Raw genomic sequence first — 19,500 nt, 5'->3', positions numbered from 1 at the left:
AGAATATCACTAGATCCATCAGCCATTATGAGATTTGTGTAACTTTCTGCTTATCTGCATTCTCAGAACTTTTGCAACCTGGGCAAAAATACAATGTATCACTGTACCGCTGTGAAAATGATGACCACCAGCTCATGAAAGAAATGAACGTGTACTCCAAGGAACTAGGTGAGTAATATTGCATCTTGCTCCCTAACTAGCTGTAACTCAATGTTGTAAAACTACATCTTCTATCAAGCTCAAAGAGTCGGTGCTTACTGCGACTGCAAATATAAAGGCACCGCTATGGGGACATCCCACCCCACCATTTCCCTATGATATGCATGAGTTCTTATAGGGCACTTCAACATAAGTTGGAAAAAAAAATTTGCTTAAATGTTTATGAAACTTGGAAAAAAAAAATCTAAAATTTCACTGCGCAAGAAGGTTCAACCACCAATTTTCATTGTATGTGAAACAGATTTTAGTATTTCATTTCTGCCATTTACATAAACGTGGTCAAGTCCAGTGAAAGCTCACTGCTCCAGCTAGTAAAAATGGACCGCTATGCATACAAACAACTTCACTAGAATCCATATGTCTTGATAGACCACACTACAGAAGTTGTTATAATGAGACAACCCCTTGTAACTCTGTTTTATATTTGTTTCCATTAATGCGACTTGGTTGCTATGATGAGGAATTTGTTTTTAAGAATAAACTGTCTAGAATTTTTGGCAGTGACCTAACAACTGAGCAATATGAAAAACTTCCAGCTGTAGCTACATTGCGTAATACTGGGGGTATAAAAAAACAGAGTTGAATGAAAAACCAAATTCCCCCTCTTTCGCAAGGATCCTTTACTCACTGCATTTCAGTTTGCCCTGAGAGCCAAAGACTGATTTTGGGTGTCTCATTTTTGCTATTTTATATAACCTGGATATTATGCAATGTATATATACAGCAGGAAGGATTTCATATCGCTAGTTTATCAGTTTGCTTCCAAAAATTCTATACGCTGAATTCCCAAAAACAAATATCAGCGATTAAGTAGTGTTAAATTAAAAGAGATTTAAAGGGATTTTGTCATTAACACGACCTCTGTACACGTGCCCTGTTAGGACTTAAGGGGAATAATATGTCCCCATAGCGGTCCCTTTTTATCATTTGGAGCAATCTGATTTTACTGTGGTGGACTCAGTCTTTAGTATTACATGATACATAAATATTTTTTTTTTCCTGTTTAATGCTAAAAACAATCTTTTTTCAGCTCCGTTAGTGGCTCCAAATCTCACTATACAGGAGACAACGTCTAGTTCTGTACTGGTGAAATGGGAAGCTATATCTGAAGAAAACCTACGGGGATTCCTGCAGGGTTACTTGTTCTATGTCGTCAAACAGCAAAATAACGCATCCTTCTCAAGGTTCCAGGATCTGGGTAATGAATATTAATGATTTTGCATACCTCCCAAAGATCTGAATCAATAATTATGCTTCATTTAACACTCCCCACACTTTTTTTAGCATCTCAAAAACTTAACCAAAACTTTATGCAAGTTTGTATAAGTAACGCACCTCTGTTGACCCATTTGTGGGGCCCCTATGATCACTTACCACTGTCCTTTTAAATAAAATGGTGCTAATGCTCCCCCCCCCCCCCCGTGCACTTTTAATCTGTAATGGAGTATTGAATAAAGTATTCGTGGTGTCACATTGTAAAAAATTTTCACTTTTTAGTTCGTCATACAGAGACAAAAATTAGGAATATCACAGATCCAGCGGTGCAGGTGTTAAAGATCCAAGACCTTCAGAGTGGAACAAGTTATACCCTGGGATTACAAGCGTATACCAACGGAGGGATGGGCCCAATCAAATACTTCTCTGTTCTGACCAATGACAATGGTAAGTGTTCACTGGGCTCCCACCTACCATGGTCCACTTATAATGCTGGTGTCTATTTTTGGGGGCCTTTTAATTCTCTCAGGCATCGGGACTGGATGCAGCTGCGACCTCTGCATCCCCTATAGATTTTTCCAATTTATTTTCATGAAGAAAATCAACTTTTCCTTTTTGTTTTCTTGATTTTCTCCAACTTTAAAAAAAAAAAAAAGTTTTTGAATTTCTCTTAATTTTCCCTCTTTAATAACACCATGTTGTTCTAGTATTTACCATATAGGTTACTTAATTTTTAGAATTTCATAAGCCAGACCTTTTTTTTTTTTTTTTATGGGAATTTTACAGTTGCTGCAATTCACATAAAAAAAAAAAAAAGTGATAAAATGTGACCAAAAAGTTTGTGTACCCCAAAATAGTATATATAAAAATGTCAGCTCACCACGCAAATAAATAATAAACCCTCATAAATGGGAGAAAAAAACAAAAATTAGTTAATGGTTTCAGAAAATGGCAACTCAAAACTTTTTCTTTTATTTTATAATTTTTCTTTTTTTTTTTGCCACTTGGGGAAAAAAACAAAACACCTATATAAGTTTGGAATTGTTGCAATCGAACTGACCGGTAGATTCATCTTAGCGAGCCATTTAGTTAAGGGCCTTTGGAAGAATGGGAGAAAAAAAAAATCGCCTGGTCTTTTTTAAAGTGATTAATGCCAAAGTGGGGGGAAAGTGCGATCTTGGGCTGACATCGGGGCCCAATTTTTGCTTTCGAGAACCTGTCTGGTCGATAACACTTTCTACCTACTTGTATCTTTGCAGCGGTCAAGATAATTCTAGCCATCCTAATCCCAATAGTGATTGTGGTTGTTCTCGTCATCGTCACCAGTGCCATCTGCTACAAGAAAAGGGAATGGTAAGTAAAATGTTTTTTTTTGCCAGGGGGAAAAAAAAATCCAGTTGAAACCATCAGAAAACTGCTGTTGACAGATCTTCAACCTCTTGGTGCAGCCGACAGACTTGAATGTCTAGAGTCAGGACTCTAGAATAGAGGGACAAGGACCCACATTGTTACCATTTTTTGTGGAGAAAATATTGCACTTTTTTATTTTGCCGATCAACTGATCTTGACGGTTATAGATTTTCTTTTATATTTTTTTGCCTATGACTATTCTTTATCTCTCCACCTAGGATCAAAGAAACTTTTTACCCTGAAATCCCAAATCCAGAAAACAGTAAAGCTCTGCAATTCCCGAAGAATGTCACTGAGGTAACTGCGCACCCCATCACGGTCCCCCTCTACATTTAAGACCATTCGGGAAATCGGAGAATACATTATAAACTTCCCATTTTTTTAATCTTTAGGAGTTTGCAAAAATTAATAAATGCTCCAAAAAAGTTTTAATCCCTTCCTGATATGGGATGTATTATGTCCTATGTCAGATGCAAATGTATTTAGTGTGCTCAGGAGCAGTGGTAAAAACTAGCAATGGCTGTTGTTTAACCACTTAAATACCACTGTCAGAGATTAACAGCAGCATTTAATTAAAAGAATTTGCAGGACTCTAGGTTTGGTGTCCACATTGGTATTATGACATCCTGGGCTTTTACGTACTAGATCATGACATGGACGCTGAATCATGGTCCTGCTATAAATGTTTTTGCTCTTCTGCTATATACATTTGGTTTATTCTTCAAAAACAGTGCCACACCTGTCCTTAGGTTGTGCATAGTATTGGAGTTTAGACCTATCCACATCAATGGTATTGAGTTGCAACCTATGGACAGCCATTTTTTTTTCCTACCGATCTTGGATAGATCCCTCCCAGGTCGGGTTCAGATTCTCGCGGCTCCAATGTGGTTACATGCGTTTTCAAATTTTAGAGTCATTTTCCCGATTCCCCCTCATGAGTCTGAAGTTTGTGACTTTTTTTTTTTTTTTACAGGGGAGCAAAACCATTAAAACCCTGGAGATGAACCGGTGCACCCCCAGCAGTGTGGAAGTTGTGGAACCATTCCCAAAAATCCTGGACACTGAGCTTAACTCTCCGCTATCGGGCAGCGGGCAGACCCCAGAGGACGGCTCGGAGAATCCGGATGATAATCACACCGGAGTTATATATTCCCAGCCCACTGTACATGAAGACACATCCAATCTGGTTCTCGATGGGTCTTCATCACCCTCTGTGGTTTATATCGACGTCCAGTCCATGTACCAGCCTCAAGCCGGCTCAGAAGAAGATCTCAACGTCGACTTAGCTGATGGAGCTGGATACAAACCTCAGATGCAATTACCTATCACTACTGTGAACATGGACCACCAAGAACCCACAGGAGATGACATGGCAGCATCTTCAGGGTATAGGCCTCAGGAACACCCCAATACATGGGCCGGGGATTCTCCAGGATCTCCTACGTCTATGGGAAGTGAAAATGCTTCTTTCGGGAGCCCATGTTCGGTGAACTCCAGACACTTCCTCATCCCTCCAGTGGACGTTAAAGACCCCCTCAAACCGGCCCATGTGGGGTGGTCCATATCTTCCCTGTTTCAAAACAAGCAAGAGGAATGAGCATGGGCAACACCATCTACATCATCCAGCATGCCCCTTCCAGCTACTCATCAATGAAGGAGGTTTCGGTAGGCGGTGTCCATCGACTCAAGAGTAGAACTTGGGTTTTCGTGTCTTACGGCATTAATTGTATCAATACAGTCATTGGTTCCTTCTCTCAAAGGGCAAATAGACTGATTTTTAAGGGATTTATTGGTCATGGAGAATGCGCAAAAATGTTACCATATGGCCTTGATGCTGCCTTCATCTCTTCAGAAGTAAAACCGTCCACCTAGTTTTGTTTGTGCCAGTCCAATGATGCAGGGTGTGGTGCCCAAAAATGTCCAGGTTGACTTGTGGCAGCCTTAGTTGGGCTCATCATTGGTCATGGTGATGGTTGAGGATGTCAATAGTCACTTCAAGCTTCCAGTGGTCAACTTTTTTTTTTTTTACTATGGCTGCTCCTGGATTATTAAACCTGGTCCGAAGAAGATCATGTTGCAACTGTGGACGCCATGGGCCAATTATCTCCACATATGGGGTAATGTTGGACTTGTGGTGGTCCTGGTCTGTCATATGTTGGGGAGGCTTTCCGAGGTTCCAAAAGGACACGTGTGATAGCGCTGGATTTTCTTTTGAATGGCCGGGCATCCAAATATCACAAAACAAAAATTTCAATGATGATTTATTTATTTTTTTAAAATAATTAGTTCCTGGTCACGCTTTTCTGAAAGGGTCAACACCACTACACGGTAACCCCGAGCAATGAGAAGGGTTAACACTACATTCAAGGTCTTGAAGGAAGTGGCTGTCCTACTAATGTGACTTTAATACGTAGCAGTCTTTCCAAAATCGTGTGGGTTGTTTTTATTTTTTACCAAAGGAATTTCCACATGTTTTTCATTTTTTCCATCACATTTTTTTATTTTTTTTTTTTTTATTTTTTTTCCCTTCCTTATTGTGAAATTGTGTCGGCCAGTCCTGCTTTTCGTCAGGAGGTTTATGAATGTATTGCATTATGTATTTGTGAAAGAACACTACTTATTTTTATTTTTATTATTTTTTTTTTGGTTACTTTTTGTGATCTATTTCCCGGTGAACCTGTTGCACTTTTGAAAGCTCCGGTCACACTTGTGTTATGCAATATCATCAGTTTTGATGGCATTGAACAGTCTGCTGTCAAAAATTTGCGACCATGACCAGATTTTGAAGGACCCCCCCCCCCCTTCATAAAGCAGTGGGATTTGTTGGGATCCTGCATAACTCGTGATCAGATCCTTGGCAACAAATGTGAATCAAGATGTGTGAACGCTTCTGCTTTGCATTAGATTTAGTATTTTTCTTTTTTATTTCCAACTCCTAGAAATCTGTGAAGTACGGTGGCCCATGTTATACTTAAAAATCATATGAAAATCATATTTGGCAGATTACTTTTAGGTTTTTGTTCTTTTCTTTTGTTATGTTCTTTTTTTTTTTTTTTTTTTCTTTTTGTTCTTTTTTCTTTATGTTCTTATTTTTATTGTTTTTTGTGTTTGCTTTTTGTTCTTTTTTGTTTTGTTTGTTTTTTTTTGTTCTTTTGTTTTGCTGTTTTTTTTAGTTCTTTTTTGTTTTTATTTTTATTTTTTTTTTTAACAAAGTTATCTGAAAATGCAAGAATTTATGCAAGAAAATTAGTCACTTGTGAGAATAATTATTCCTCCAACTCGGGGCCCCTCTTTATCCAGAACGGAGATTGGCTTCCGTTTTTGTGAACGCCACCTGTAAATGTATTACATGGTTAGTTACTGATTAGAATGCAATGTGTGTGGCCCCTGCAACTTTTCCCCAGATCACAGCTGGATCGCTCAGGATTTCTAACGGAGGACTAACAGCGATCAGCTGATCTGCGCACTTGCTTCAAAGTTTCTCACTACAGCAAACTTTGTTTTTTTGTTTTTTTTATGTCCATATTCTTGTCCATAGGGGGCAGTATTAAAGTAGCTTGTTCTAGCCCAGTAAAAACTTTACTGCTCAAAGGGTTTAAAAAATTCCTCAAAAGTTTGTTTTGTTTTTGTGGTTGCACGCCGATGATCATGTAGATGAGAGGTTCAGGGTGTAGTAACATTATCTTATGAACTTGTGGGACCCCCTGCTACAAGATGGGGGGGAAATGGAAAAAGTAGCAGTCGTCTTCAGGGCTAGACTACATGGAGTTGTTCTGTAGTCTGTTACCATGGCGACACATAGGTCTGTGCAAGAGCTGCAGACTCCAAATGATATTATTTTTAATCCTATTTGCAAAATTGTTTTTTTTTTTTTTTTTGTTTTTTTTTAAATGTATTGGAACAAAATCATTTCAGTTGTAAAAGTAGGAATGGTCCGCAGCGTTTTCGGGGAAGTTGGGACTGTTGCACTTTAAGAGTGAGGTTGATCTTTCTCCTTACACTTTTTTTTAAACAAGTCTTTTTCTGTCCCGTTGATATAAATTGGACCATAACGTTCCTTTAAATTTAAAGGGACTGTCCAGAACTAGCAGAAATGGAATGTCTTTTTCCAGAAACGGCGCTACCTTTGTCTGTGGGCCATGTCTGGTATTGCAGCTCCGCCTTAGTCACTTAATAACTGCAATACCACTCATGGCCTACAGGCAAGAGTGGCGCCATCTGGTGCAAAATCCAGACTCTCGCTAGAGCAACTCCTTCAACACCAGTACAGTCCATGAAAGATTTCTAATAACTGGTCAGTGGACATTTATTGGTTCACATTCCCTTTTTAATCTGAAGCTTTCACTTTCTCCCTCCCTTCCTGATATTTTCTACTTTTCTGTTTAAAATCGAGATATAAAATGTTTTTTTATTTTTGCATAGAAGTATTATTTTTATAATCTTTTGAGTCTTTTTTAGTGATCTATTTTATCTACTGATTATATTTTTTTCACTTTTTTTTTGTGGCCTTGCACTGTAGATAGGGTTTAAAGTTAATCACCCACACATGAAATTTATAGATTTTTTTTTTATCGACCATTTTTGCTGTTTTCTGACGTTTTTGATGACTTTCGCTACTAACCTGTTTATGTTTGTGTGTTTTGTGTTTGTTGTTCAAAATTATTTAAAGTGATTGTTCAGGTAAACTGGATGTTTATGACTACAGGGATGAGATGGCAAGATAAAAAAAGAGAATTTTTATACACTAATTATAAAATTAAAGGTAGTAACCTTGTACATAGCTCGTCCTATTCTGCAGACAATGCTCTGTGAGCGAAAGCCGGTTGGAATCCGGACTGATACATTGTAACAAACCCAGCAGGAGAGATCTGTGCAGCTGCCGCTGTTGTGTCTAGTATAAACAATGCTCTGTGAGCTCAACAAGCTGGAATCCAGACTGATACTTTGTAACAATCCAGCAGAGCTCACAGAGCATTGTCCACACTGGATATAATGGTAATAAAGTCTCATCTGTGAAGAAGTATTAGCTCTAAATGGGATGTAGATGCAGCTGCGCAGATCTCTCTGCTGGTTTGTTACAATGTATCAGTCCGGAATCTGGGATGTTGAGCTCACAGAGCATGGTCTGCACTGGATACATTGTATCAGCTGAGAGCTGGACTCTGTGAATCGGATTACTGTCTTGAAATTTTTCTCATTGATTAATTCTTATTAGTTCTGTAATTGGGGATCACATCCCTTTTAAACATAGGATTCTGTGGGCTGGGGAACGCAGGTGGACACGCTTTAGGGCTTCGGCCTGGAAAAGTTCCCGCTGTAAACTATCAGCAGTGTGAACTCAGACTTAGAACCTGGGTGCTGTAAACACTTTGTTCTATTAATGCTGGATACATTGTAGCTGCTGACGACTGCTGGGATTTCTGCTGTGGGAGAGGCAGAGGGAGCTGGATTGTTTTATGGCAGCTAAAGAGACTCTGCATCGGCAAATAGTTTACTGGGTCGTCAGGCTTTATTTGTCAGTTTATATTTATCTTCATTCATTTTTATATGTTCAAATTTTCTTAATTGTTAAAGAGCCGCCGCTCTTTTATATAATCCCCTGTATTTTGAGTGATGGGTCAGGGTCTCGGAATCTGGTTTCCTGCTGATTGTTTGCATATTTAAAGGGCTTGTCCTCGTCACAATGGCTAAAGAAACCTATACTCACTTCCTGGACCGGCGCTGTTCCTCTGGTGTCGGTGGAGTGGCCCAGCAATTTGGTGACTGCTGCAGTCCAGCAGCTGATCGGCTGCAAATTTTCAGTATTTCGTTAGAACGGACTTCCGCTCTGAAATAGTGAAGGCTGCAGCCGATCAGCTGATGCTGATTGACCGCGGCAGTCGCTATTGCTGGGAGACACTGCACCGACAACAGAGGAATAGCGCCACTTCAGTAGGTGAGTATATGTTTTGTTTTGCAACAAAACCCCTTTAAACATGCTCCTGATGGGTCATGCGACCCTGACCCATCACTCGAACCACTTTTCTGATGCACTGACTTCTGCACACTCTTGCATTACTGCATGTGCAAGTGCAGCACGCTGCTGATCATCAGAGTGTGGTGGATGGGTCGAGATCTCAGGACTCAAAACCTAAGTGATCGACCGCATATTTAAAGGGAATCTCTCAGCAGGTTTTTGCTATGTAATCTGAGAGCATATTGATGTAGGGGCAGAGACCTTGATTTCAGTGATGTATCCGTTATTGGGCTGCTTGCCGCAGTTTTGTTATAATTCCTGATTTCTCTGCTGTAGATGTAGCCATGGTCAGACTGCTGAGCTGTGTATAACTCCGCCCCCCAGCAGGGATTGGCAGCTTCCTGCATACTGTGCCAATCAGTGGTGTGGGCGGGGTTACACCAATTAGCCTGACTGACCTGCACATTAGACCTAGTCTGTGATAATCTCTTGTCGATAAAATTGCTTTGAAACTACAGCACGCAGACTAATAAGTGACACATCGTTGGAATTGGATTAAGTTGCAAAAAAAACTGCTGACAGATTCCCTTTCAAGCATGTAAAACATATAAAAACATATTCGATGAAAATAAAAGCCCTGTAAGTTGCGGTAGTCGTATATCGAGGTTCTTTTAGACCTGACCTTGCCATTTCCTAGGACGCGGGATCATCCCTAGGTTGTCGATGTTACATAGCCGGAATGACTTCCACCGCTGCGGATACGAGATATTATAATCTGTGCCTGTAAAGCGTCCGTATAGTCCTGCTACAATACACATCGCTGGAGAGGAGACGACACTACGAGATGCACTACGATATTTTGCCGTCGGCCTCGGAGCAAATCCTAAAAGACACATTTATCGATGTAAGATTTTTGTAAGTTTGTTACTTTTTTTTTTTTCCCTCTTCTTTGCACTTTATCCTCCTTGTACAGACGGACACTTTCCAGCCAATATTTAGCCATCGTATCTGTGTATCGGAGATCTGTTATTGGCCGCTGTTCAGATTATTTGCGCTAATCTCTCGTGTAAATATGAAGAAGGGGGGGGGGGGGGGGGAAAGTCCAAAAGTTTTACTACATTTTTGTGTCTTGTATGTGAAGCAGATGCACTTCAGCGGTCTCCGGTTTGTGTAAAAACTCCAGGTGACGGCAGCCTTTTGGCGGGATTGTAGTTTTGCACCGACTGTAGAGATCCGCGGGTCGTCAGACCACCGATCTGTTCCTGGCGGGCATTGCACTGGCTCCGATTTATAGTGATAGAAGATCATTAAAAAAAATTCTATATGTATCCTGTATTTATAGTAGAATATATGTAAAATGAAATGTAACAAATGTTTGCATGTGATAACCGCTCTATGACCGAACCCCTTCAGCTATGTTTGTTTTTCCCGCAGAAATGGCGCCACCTTAGTACACAGGCTATGTCAGGTACTGCAGGCGAATATTTGAATGCAGTGCCTACTTACCTTGGACAACAATGGCATCTCTGGGGGAAAAAAACCCAAAATACATGACCTTATAGCATTGGCTCAGCGGGTAGCACCTGATTGCAAAAGTGTCAGTTCCCTTTATCTGTCGTTTGTCAGGGAATGCTGGGAGTTGTAGTTTTGCATCAAGTGGAGTGCAGATTCCTGCTGTAGATTGATTCTCAGGGTTTTTTTTTTAAAGGGGGTTGCCAGTTATGCGATTGGCTAGCAGAGAGCTGGTCTAGAGAATGACACTGGATGCTCCTACTGTAGGGTCGGAGGCGGAAATGGAAGTTCCTGGGGCCCAAAGTAAACTCTGTAACTGTGCTCCTTCTACTAATAACGGTGCCATCTTATGTGGCAGAGGAAGCTTTGGGCACCAGGAGCGATCGCCGCCTCTGCACCCCCCTGTGAATTGTTTTGCCTGTATGTAATATATAGGTTCCTCCTGGGCATTTCATGGCCATCCCCCGAGGATCTGTCCATCGCTGTTATTTTTGTAACTCCTCGGTATTTAGGATCCTCTCGACCGTCACTGCCAGTAGATTTTTTTTTTTTGTGTGATTGTTCTACGGTATCCATGTATGTAATGCTGTAAGTATGTGAGTCGCTATACCGTGCAAGCAACGCCTGCTGCGGTCACATAAGCTACGTCAGTATTTACCTTGTTTTATTTTTTTGTATAAAGTCACTTGATGCTGCTTTTTTTTTTTTTTTTTTTTTATTTGAGCCAAATCATAATTTGAGCTTTTGAGTTTTGTAATAAAAAAACTAAATAAAATCTCTTGAGATGCAGATTGATGGGTTTGTTGTTTGTTCTTGTAGTTTTTTTTGTGTGTGTGTTCGGCGGTTGAATACACTGACGAGCAAATGGGTCACAAGGTTGTGAGCTGCTGACTTTCAGGCTCCAGATCTCACCACTTCTGCTTCCAACGTGAGACCACCATCATTTTACAGACAGTCATCTTGGCTATCGCATACATAAATGTGACTTACAGCTATTTATTTTTCATACTCATAGTACTCGAGTGTACGGAGTAACTCCTCTTGTAGGACACTCGAGGGGTAATTCTATTAATGTCTTAAAAAGCATGATGTGTGTAAATATTAGATTTTATTCTTAAAGGATGTGGGAGGGTCTTCTGCTTAGGACCACCCCTGATTAGCCAGTGTGGAACACCCCTGCGGAGCAGCTCATGATTTAAGATCTCGAAATGTAAGGGTTTAAAGGGTTATCCCCTGTTCATAAGATGGAGGATAACATTCTCATACCTAGGTGTCCAAGTGCTGGGACTCTCCTGGCATCTGGCTTTGTAGTCCTGTTATGAATGGAGATGTGGTTCGCTTCACTCCATTTCACAATTTCTGATGTATGGCACTACCAGTTACAGAGCTCAACTATTTCTATCTGTTCCATAGACAATGAATTATGTTTGTATCGCTCTGAACCCCAGAAGTTTAGACCGACCCAGAGATCAGCAGGGTAAGCCCTTGCCCATGATTAGGGGATATCCCTTTAAAAGAGCATTATCCCATCATACTTAAAGGGATACTCCAAGTTTTAATGCCATTTCACGTTTAGGTCCAACATCTTGTTTTGTTTTCTAATACAAAGCTCCAAATCCTAATGGGTGACACTACGGTACCAGTATTCTAAGAAGTTTCCCTGCAGGGTAAAAGGCAGTGCGGGGAGTCAATGGGGTGCAGCTTCAGCCAATAGAAAGAGCAGGAAGTGATGTCAGAGTGGGCGTGGCTCCGCAACTTCTGCTGTGCAGCATTAGTTTGTTGGGGGTGTGAATAATCTATAGTGGACACAGGACCGTGGAAACTTATGTTTTGGGGCCTAAAAAAAGAAAACTAAGGTGAGTACTTACATCTTAAATTCTTTGCAACCGGACCCACGTATTAACATCCGTCCTCCGATCATTCCCGCATCACATTTACAAGATTTCTAATATTTTATTAAGATGTAAAACAAACATGAAATTACAAAAAAAAAAGTATCAGAAGGAAACGGACAAACGGCAAAAGACAAGATTTTATATTACAAACACATGTAAACTGTGCAAAGAGGACGATGGCCGACATTCTACAGGACACCGGATGACGAGTTCAGAAGGAGCTTTATATAAAAATATACAAGTACAAAAGGATCCGATCTACAAAACGGAATGTCAAGCACAGTACAAAATAGGTCGGTCGGGTCATAAAGTCGCGGAATGTGAGGAGAGTCTGCACCACGATGGACTACGGGAAAAATCTGATTACTACGGCAGTGCGAAATGGAAAAGTCCGGAACTCCGCTATTCGATCTATAGAACTTTATGGTGATTAGAGTGTGAGGGAACAAAGACTCGGCTGTAAAGTTATATAAACCATCCAAGAATCTAACTAATATCACAACTTAAATACACCTATCCATATCCCTTAAATGAGGCCATGAAGCATAACCAGTAAAATACCAACAAAGAACTTCACACAAGGCCATATAGTCATAAAAATATAACGAAAATCGTTATTGAAAAACAATATAAACTCATAAATGCAAGACAAGTGCCACTGATAAAGGAGGAAAAGGTGGGAACTCCACAAGAGGCCTCAAAAACACTATGTATACTACAATATTCATTGGATGTAACAATAATCTCATCCAAAAGTTGAAATGTTACATTGCCATGCACACTTAATATATGCAACAAAAACATGAAGTAAAAAGATGGTTCGTGTGCAATGAGTATTAGAGAACACGTTAGTCATATAGTGGATAGTAGTAAGAACAGTAATAAATGTACCAAGATATATATACACAAAAAGTGCCAGTAATAGAGCAAAGCAGGTGAACCTAATGTTAGTAAATAACAAAATTATTGACCAAAGTATACATAGATTATAAATATAAATACGCTATAGTTATCAAAGAGGCACACTCAGGGGACCTACCACACCCGACGCGCGTTTCGCACAGAAATGCTTCGTCCAGGGGTGGTTAGAGTATGTATTGAGTAACCAATCTGGCCAGTACCTAACCACCCCTGGACGAAGCATTTCTTTGCGAAACGCGCGTCAGGTGTGGTGGGTCCCCTGAGTGTGCCTCTTTGGCAACTATAGCGTATTTATATTTATAATCTATGTCTACTTTGGTCAATACTTTTGTTATTTACGAACATTAGGTTCACCTGCTTTGCTCTATTACTGGCACTTTTTGTGTATATATATCTTGGATTCTTGGTACATTTATTACTGTTCTTACTACTATCCACTATATGACTAACGTGTTCTCTAATACTCATTGCACATGAACCATCTTTTTACTTCATGTTTTTGTTGCATATATTTAGTGTGCATGGCAATGTAACATTTCAACTTTTTGATGAGATTATTGTTACATCCAATGAATATTGTAGTATACATAGTGTTTTTGAGGCCTCTTGTGGAGTTCCCACCTTTTCCTCCTGTATCGGTGGCACTTGTCTTGCTTTTATGAGTTTATATTATTTTTCAATAAAGATTTTTGTTATATTTTTATGACTATATGGCCTTGTGTGAAGTTCTTTGTTGGTATTTTAATATCACAACTTAATCGCATGGAAACTACAGCCTAGCTTAAAGGCTTATTGCCCCCAGAAAGTGAAATACCGTAATTCCCTATCTATAGGGTAGGAGAAAGCTTGTTGATTGTTGGGTTTCCTATCACTGAGACACCCAGCGATCCTGAGAATGGAGATCTGCAACCTCATTCTGGAAAGGAGAGGTGCGCATGCATGTCCTCTGCTACAATCGTCCTATAGGACTGCCTAATGGAGCACTTGGCTCTTTCCATCAGTCCCATAGATAATGAATGGAGTGGAGGTGCGCATGCTCAACCTTCGCTCCATTCATTGTCTACAGGACTGCCTACTACAGCACTCAGATATTTCCATCTGTCTATGGAAGAAAGTCGAATCGATCATTCGCCTATCTGCATCAGTTCCATGGACAGTGAATGAAGCGGAACTGTGCATGTTCGGTCTCTGCTTCTTTCATTGTCTATGGGTCTGCCTAGTACAGCACTCTATTTCCATCAGTCCCATATACAATGAAGGAAGTGGAATTGTGCCTGCTCAATCTCTGCTCCTTGTGTAAGGGAGACATTTCTGGTGACCGGTAATATCCAATGAATTAATGGAGACATTGTTGGTGGCCTACGCTGGAAGAGGAATTGATGGAAACATCTATGGTGGTTTAAGGTAAATGAGGTGTTGAAGGAGACATTATTGGTGCTCTATGATAGAGGAGGAGTTGATGGAGACATATTTGGTGCTCTACATTAGATGAACATCTGATTGAGACATATCTGGTGGCCTACAGCAGAGGAAGACTTGATGGAGAAATTGGTGGTCTACGATGGAGGAGCTGATTGAAACATCGCTCGTGGTTTATGGTAGAGTGGGATTTGATGGAGACATGGCTGGTGGTCTATAACAGATGGGGAGTTGATGGAGACTTGGATGTGGTCTATGGTAGAGGAGGAGTTGGAGTCATGGCTGGTTGTCTATGGTAGTGGCAGAGTTTGAGACATGGCTCGTGATCAATGGTATCTAATGAATACATTGCTAGTTGAAGGAGATATGGGTAGTGGTCTGTGGCAAAGGTGGCGTTGATGGAGACATGGCTGGTGGTCTACAGTAGTGAAAGAAATGAAGGAGACATTGCTGGTGGTCTATGATAGAGGAGTTGATGGTGTCATGGCTGGTGATCTATGGTAGAGGAGGAGATGGAGACATGGCTTACTATCAATGGTATCTAATGAATTAATGGACACATCGCTGGTGGTCTAAGGTAAAGGAGCAGTTGAAATAATGGCTGATGGTCTACAGTGGAAGAGGAGTTGATGGAGACATGACTGGTGACCTATGGTATCTAATGAATTAATGAAGACATCACTGCTCTATGGGAGAGGAGTTGATGGAGATATTGCAAGCAGTCTATAGCAGTGAATGAGTTGAAGAAGAAATTGGTGGTCTATGGAATAGGAGGAGTTGATGGAGACATGTCTGGTGGTCTTCAGTAGAGGAGGAGTTGATGGAGACATTTGTGGTCTGTGTTCGAAGAAGAGTTGATTGGGACATGGCTGGCAGGTGGTCTATGGTAGAGGAGGAGTTGATAGACATGACTGGTGGTCTAAGGTAGAGGAGGCATTAATGAAGACATGGCTGGTGCTCTGGGTTCGAGAAGGAGTTGATGGCAATATGGTGCTAGGTGTATGATGGAGACATGGCTGGTGGTCTATGGCAGGGTTCCCCAACTCCAGGCCTCAAGGCCCACCAACAGGTCATGTTTTTCAGGATTTTCCTTGTATTGTACAGGTGATGCAATTATCACCTGAGCAATACTAAGGATATCCTGAAAACATGATCTGTTGGTGGGCCTTGAGGACTGGAGTTGGGAAACCCTGGTCTATGGTAGAGGTAGAGTTGATGGAGAAATCAATGGTGGTCTGTGTTTGAGGCGGAGCTGACGATGGCATGCCTGGTGGTCTATGGTAGAGGAGTAGTTGATGAGTACATGGCTAGTGACCTAAGATATCTAATGAATTAATGGAGAGCTCAATGGTGATCTATAGCAGAGAAGGAGTTGATGGAGATTTGGCTGGTGACCTATGGTATCTAATGAACTAATGGAGACATCACTGGTAGCCTACGGCAGATGAGCAGTTCATACAGACCTTGCTGGTGTTCTCTGGTTGTCAGAATGCCATATCCTTGGTGGACTAGAGCTGTAGTAGGTTAATTGTTCTTTTGCTAATGATCTTAATAGTAAAAAATAATGGTAAAATCCCTTGTGGAATAATTGTCAGAAGAGGGAGTGTCTGCTTGGGACTGCCCAGTATGAACCAGTATGGAAGAAATCCTGACGAGTTTTCACTCTCACAGTTTCACTTATATTATAACCTCGTTCACGCATCAGGTTTTCTCGGCTGGCACTCCTACCTATTCTAGGCCATGAACCCGTTCACGTGTAGTCACGCGGACTGAATACATGGCTTGGGATTGATGCGTGTTCAAAGGAGTTCTCCAAATAGGGACTGTTAAATATAAAGCTTGGATGTCGGCCTATTATAGCACCAGAATACAACAGGAAAGACAATAATGACGACATAAAGGGAGGATGTAGGAGAAAATAATCTGCATAGAAATCCCCTTTAAATGGAAATGGTCCCTTTAAACCAAAAACCTGCAAAAAGCGGCATCCTCTAAAACTTGGAACAGCTATAATCACGGTCTGGGGTTGCATACCACGGTGCGCTACTGCCTTGTTAATCACGATAATGCACATTAAAAGGGTGTTGACCAATTTTTGGAACTTTTTTTTCATTCGAAAATTTTCCTAAAAAAAAAAAATTGACCTCCAGCAATCAGCTGTGATCTGTTAAAAATACAAGAGCTCAATTTCCCAACAGTGCCACCAGAGGAGAAATGAAGCATTACAAAAATCTTGGAATAAAAGGACGTGTCTGGTCCTCCAGAGCGAGATGCTTTTTTTTTTTTTTTTTTTGCATTTTCTCTCCTTTCAACCTTTGGAACGGAGGGGCCTAAAACAAGTCGGTGCGGAACAGAGAGAAAGTCAACTCTATAGCAAAATAACCTAGAAATCGCTTCTGAAATCCCACGGTGGCCATTCAGACAGGAGATGACTGCAAATGCTGCAAGACCAGCAAAACGGAGGTCAGGGACCATGCAGAATACAATAAGAGCTGGGCAACTCCAAAATTAGGGAAAAACATAGGGAAAACCGAGTTCTCGGAGAATAAATAGCTGCTAATTGACCGGTCACGGAGTGGACAAAAGGATCTATAACATCGTCCGGTTTCTCATTGACCATTTTGGGCTGGTTGTGCGGAAAAGGCACGCATTTCTCATACACAAGTCTGCTCTCCGCGCGCTACAAACTTCTTTTAGAAGATTTTTGTTTGGTTTTTCTGGCTTTCTTGCAACATACTTGGAAAGACAAGGATTGCAGATTGTCCTCTGAGTGCAAAAGTCGTCCTTTCTCCCATCAGAATAAAAAACAAACCTAAGAATGAGTCCTTCCCTATTTCGTGCCACACGTGTTAATGTTTTTCCCATCCGATGCGTCTTCCACCAGCGACACGTGATAGTCTGTGGAGAGGGTGAAGTGAGAGATGCAACCTATAAGGCCTCCGATATATTGCCGATTGGTGTGTAACGCGATCTCCTTCATCCCACCTGGAAGCCAAAACCAAAATCATTACTTATCATGGCCGGAATATATGACTTTTTTACACATTTTCATCCTTCAGCCCATAAAACCACTAACAGTCCGATTCATCATTTGCATTTACGCTTTCTTTTTTCCTTGTAGCATTCCTTGGCGTTTTTTGTTCCAAATTCTTCAAAATTGCGCAAATGTTTGATTAATTTTGTCCAAACTCAGAACTGATCTTTATTTTTGCATTTAAACTTTTTTCCAAACTTCTTAGCACAAAAAGTTGTAAAGAGTGCAGACGTAAATGGAGGAAGGACTGAAGTACAAGTGCACAAAAAATGTACCGATTTTTTTAAAAATCTGCATTTGATGAATCGGTCAAAAACATCTAGAAACCACCAAATCCAGCTCTAAAAGTTTCACATTTTCTATGTAATCACCACTTTTTAGCTATAAAAATCAAATGCAAAATCAGATTTATACAAAAAACAGAAAAATGCTACCAAAACTTGCACAAATAACAATTAAAGTATGATGAATATTTTTATATAAAAAATGTCGTCGATGTACCACCCGCATGTTCATTAACTTAACAGACAAACGTGGTAATATGGAAAAAATGTGTTCAGATATATGTTTACACGCCATTAACAATATTCAGGATAGAGATCAGAAACAGAGACCACCACTGAGGGTTGAGACCACCACATCTCCGCAGTGCTGTACAGACCTACCATTGACACTCACCACATAGTTAAAGGCCTGTAAGTGGCACAGATACGTCTCATGTTAAGTTGTCACATTTATTAGAAGTAAATGGAGTCGGTGATACTGTTGGGTTTTAGTATTTGTGATCAAACTTAAATTATAAGAGCGGATAGCGTCACTCACCAACATAAAGATCTCCGTTAATGTTCAGCTGCCGCATTAAACCTGGAGATTTTCCCGTTCTTGCTCCATAGTCATCCACAGTCACCTTACCAGACTGACCGTCGCTGGAACAGAAAATTCATTTAGCATCTAGTTAGAATTATTTGCAAAGACACATAAAATATCTATCATATACATTTGCCGTTATTCCACGCTTGCGCCAGTATTGTCTACATCCACGTACATAAAGGGGCCCACATAACTGACAATATTGGGGAGCAGGATGTGATTGGTGACCTGTCCCTCTGCTAATACATCCCAAAGGTTTGCACCCCAATGGATTTGTGGGTTTCAGGGACAGTCATCTGATGAGCATGAGATAACTGCAGACAGAAGATTCTCTTACCGTACAGCCTTCACTCTGTGCCATCTGCCGTCATTAAAAGTTCCATTGACCATAATTGAAACCATTCCGCTGCCCAAATTATAACTATGGAGAGAAGAACCAAAGAGAAATGTTATTGGATCCTCCCTGGATATAATGCATTGATCTTTAGGTTCTATTGAAAATTGCAGATCTATAATACATGGGAGGATAGGTATACTGAAGTGATCATATAGCACAGAATAGTTGGGGCCAAAAGTTTTCAGACTGACAGAAGTTTTGGTTTTTACATTTTGCTACTTCAGTGTTTCACTCTTTTAGTCGGATGTTTCTCTTTTACTGATCTACAATTATAAAATCTCATACGTTGTTACACTTTTATTGATAAATCCATGAAGCTTCTGTGACTCCTTGATGTTCCCGACGCTGCCTCTTATTCTCCAGACGCCTGCCCCCTTAGTCTCCACACTCCTGCCCCCTTATTCCCCACACTCCTGCCCCCTTATTCCCCAGACTCCTACTCCTTATTCTCCACACTCCAGCCCCTTATTCCCCAGACGCCTGCCCCTTATTCCCCAGACGCCTGCCCCTTATTCCCCAGACGCCTGCCCCTTATTCCCCAGACGCCTGCCCCTTATTCCCCAGACGCCTGCCCCTTATTCCCCACACTCCTGCCCCTTATTCCCCACACTCCTGCCCCTTATTCCCCACACTCCTGCCCCTTATTCCCCAC

The 19,500-nt window shown here is 40.8% G+C and overlaps 2 protein-coding genes across 2 annotated transcripts in view; one reads left to right on the top strand and one right to left on the bottom strand.

The window, feature by feature from the left end:
• LIFR (LIF receptor subunit alpha) overlaps nucleotides 1–11,103 on the top strand; it is a 47,585-nt gene extending 36,482 nt beyond the window's left edge. Inside the window, exons 15-20 of the mRNA XM_073543963.1 lie at nucleotides 67–168; nucleotides 1,250–1,417; nucleotides 1,717–1,881; nucleotides 2,694–2,787; nucleotides 3,063–3,141; nucleotides 3,818–11,103. Of these exons, the coding sequence (XP_073400064.1) occupies nucleotides 67–168; nucleotides 1,250–1,417; nucleotides 1,717–1,881; nucleotides 2,694–2,787; nucleotides 3,063–3,141; nucleotides 3,818–4,441 (1,232 nt within the window). The 3' untranslated portion in view covers nucleotides 4,442–11,103. The remainder of the gene's footprint in view (nucleotides 1–66; nucleotides 169–1,249; nucleotides 1,418–1,716; nucleotides 1,882–2,693; nucleotides 2,788–3,062; nucleotides 3,142–3,817) is intronic.
• A 4,512-nt stretch (nucleotides 11,104–15,615) lies between these two features.
• The window catches only part of EGFLAM (EGF like, fibronectin type III and laminin G domains), a 145,785-nt gene continuing 141,900 nt past the window's right edge, over nucleotides 15,616–19,500 (bottom strand). The window contains exons 21-23 of the mRNA XM_073543962.1: nucleotides 18,789–18,872; nucleotides 18,404–18,507; nucleotides 15,616–17,532 (exon numbers count right to left, since the gene is read on the bottom strand). Coding sequence (XP_073400063.1) covers nucleotides 17,378–17,532; nucleotides 18,404–18,507; nucleotides 18,789–18,872 — 343 coding nt within the window. The 3' untranslated portion in view covers nucleotides 15,616–17,377. The remainder of the gene's footprint in view (nucleotides 17,533–18,403; nucleotides 18,508–18,788; nucleotides 18,873–19,500) is intronic.

Source organism: Dendrobates tinctorius, unplaced genomic scaffold, assembly GCF_039654945.1.
Source record: "Dendrobates tinctorius isolate UK_male_01 unplaced genomic scaffold, ASM3965494v1 ptg000135l, whole genome shotgun sequence".
Taxonomy (NCBI): Eukaryota; Metazoa; Chordata; class Amphibia; order Anura; family Dendrobatidae; genus Dendrobates; species Dendrobates tinctorius.
This window is presented reverse-complemented; position numbering and strand designations above follow the sequence as displayed.